We start from the raw sequence: 2638 nt of genomic DNA on the forward strand, positions 1-2638 counted from the left end.
TGTTGTTGACATTAACTAATAATGGCAGTTTTAAACTCTTCATCCTGAATGCTGAGAATGAACAAGAAGGTGTTCCATAAAACTATTATTAGGATCGGCCCACCTGATATACTCCACTATTTGAGCTCTTTCCCTGTTTTCTTCCCCCCATTACCTCTGAACAGATCCATTTTCAGCAGACTAATACAGAATACGTGTCACTTTATCCAAGGTGGATAAATAAATATCCGTCATAGTCTCATTTCTAACTTCACAAAAACCGTGACTTTGAAACAACATGTTCTTCTTTGTTTGATCCTTTACATTCACCATCAGTGACGCTGACAGTAGGCTGAAGCTCACTGACAGCTTCTGACTTTAAAGACAAACACTGACGTCTTAACACACGCATCTTACAAGGTCACCCGTCGTATCAAACACTCAGAAAGCCAACAACAGCCAGATACCAAGAGATTCTGCAGATAACAGCCTACAGCGGTGCACAAGACTGAGCACAGGAGCTAATTTTAATTGTATCAAAGCAAAATGGATGAAAGGCTTAAATTTCATTTAGATGAAAACCCTCCAATATATTTTGGAAATTTGGGTTTGAAGATAAAAACAAAAAAACGACCATCAAATGAAAAATATCAAAAAGGAAGCTGTTGATCATATGACCTCATAGAGAAGAGGGACCTTTCTGACAGCCAGTCTCTGTTGGTAATTGCAGAATTCAATCATTGATTCCAATAAACTCAAACACTTCCAATCCCACATCTGGCTCCTCATAAAAAGCAATCTTCTGGTCTTACCTGAGCCTCCTCTCTGGACCACCAGGCTGGCCTCTGCTCCCACGGCGCACTCCTTGAGCAGCTCCACCACCTGCGTGTGGTTGAATCCCGCCACGGGCTGCTTGTTTATCTCCAAGATCAGGTCACCTTCGCACAGGCCCGGACAGCCTTGAGGTTCCAGGATCTGCTTGACGCGCTGACCCGTTAGGCTATCTGCGATCGTGAAGCCGAACCCGTCCACGCCCTTCACCATGGTCACAGTCAGCAGCTCCCCCTGCGTGGCTCCGGATGACGCCATGGAGACGCTGTCAGGCGGCGTGGTGCCAGTGTTGGCTTGGAGCGAGCCGTCCAGGTGGGTGTCGCCTGGGTGAGCGGTGAGAAGCGGCTGCTGCTGGGAGTTCACGTGATCCTGACTGGGGTCTGTGACGAAGCGCGCCGTGCGAGCCAGGTAGTCCAGGTAGTTATCATAGCCCGTCCTGCCGTTCACCATGATGGGCCGCTGCTCCATTATGCCCAGCGGGGAGATGATGGTGGTGGTGTTGTTGGTGTTGGCGGCGTCCTCTGGGTCGTACGGTAAAGGGTAGCCGCGGCACAACACCAGTGTCACGCTTTGACCGATGGGAACGGACTGAAAGAGTTTCACCACGTCGGCGTGGGTCGTTCCCAGAACGCAGACATCATTAATGTAGACGATGACATCCCCTAAAAGACATAGTCAAAGTAAAAAGGACATTTAATGAATTGTCCAAAACTTTCCTTCTTGTTTAACGCTTGATAATACGGAAAACTTGCTGCTTAGATGTTGTTGACCTACTTTTTTTTCCTCACTTGTTTTGTCCTGCTTTTTATGGAACATAAACATACCAAAGACTATAGGTGGAAACTAGCCTAACAGACAGAATTTAAAACAGCTGAGTAATCCATTAGGGGATAAAACGGGTATACACTCCTGATCAAAATCTTAAGACCGGTCAAAAAATTGCAAGAATTAGCATTTTTTGCACTATTGGATCTTAAGAAGGTTCAAAGTAGAGCTTCACAATGTTAAAGGAAAAAAATCAGTGTGAGAAACAAGAACTTTTGAGCAGGGAATTTTCAGAAAACTGCATTTACACTCAAACGTTATTTTTTCAGCTGATCAAAAGTTTAGGACCATAGTCTTTAAAAGCCAAAAGCTGTGCAAAAATCTGGATTCCATGTCATTTTCTGTCAAGACCTCCTGATGGCAAAAGCAAAAAAGCTGACTGACTTTGAACGTGGTAGGATTGTTGAGTTGCATAAGCAAGGCCTCTCACAACGTGCGATCGCTGCTGAGGTTGGACGCAGTAAGATGGTTATTTTGCATTTTTTAGTTGTGGTAGACCCAAAAAAATTTCACCAGCTCTGAGCTGCAGGATCCGATTGGCTGTCCGTCAACACACAGGACAAACCTCTACCCAAATTAAGGCCATTACTGGATCTGACTGCAGCCCAATAACCATCAGACGGCATCTGCGAGAGAAGGGCTTCAGAAACAAAAAACGTCTTATTCAACGCCACAAAATTGCCCGTTTGTACTTTGCAAGGGTGCATCAAACATGGGACATTGAAAGGTGGAAGAAAGTTGTTTTCTCTGATGAGAAAAAATTGAACCTTGATGGTCCTGATGGCTTCCAACGTTACTGGCATGAAAAGGAGATCCCACCTGAGATGCCATCATGATTTGGGGTGCGTTTTCCTTCAATGGAACAATGGAGCTTCAGGTTGTGCAGGGGCATCAAACAGCAGCTGGCTATGTGGAGATGTTGCAGCGGGCATCCCTCATGACTGAGGCCCCGTCCACACGAAGTCAAACCCTGGCCTAAACGCACAAATTTTTCACCAAACCA

The 2638-nt window shown here is 45.6% G+C and overlaps 1 protein-coding gene across 1 annotated transcript in view; it reads right to left on the reverse strand.

Annotated features, from left to right (window-relative positions):
• Positions 1 to 2638, reverse strand: part of LOC107095904 (membrane-associated guanylate kinase, WW and PDZ domain-containing protein 2-like) — a 147610-nt gene that overhangs the window by 72303 nt on the left and 72669 nt on the right. Inside the window, exon 7 of the mRNA XM_015392271.1 lies at positions 792 to 1472. Within this exon, the coding sequence (XP_015247757.1) occupies positions 792 to 1472 (681 nt within the window). The remainder of the gene's footprint in view (positions 1 to 791; positions 1473 to 2638) is intronic.

Source organism: Cyprinodon variegatus, unplaced genomic scaffold (genome assembly GCF_000732505.1).
Source record: "Cyprinodon variegatus isolate N-32 unplaced genomic scaffold, C_variegatus-1.0 Scaffold583, whole genome shotgun sequence".
Taxonomy (NCBI): Eukaryota; Metazoa; Chordata; class Actinopteri; order Cyprinodontiformes; family Cyprinodontidae; genus Cyprinodon; species Cyprinodon variegatus.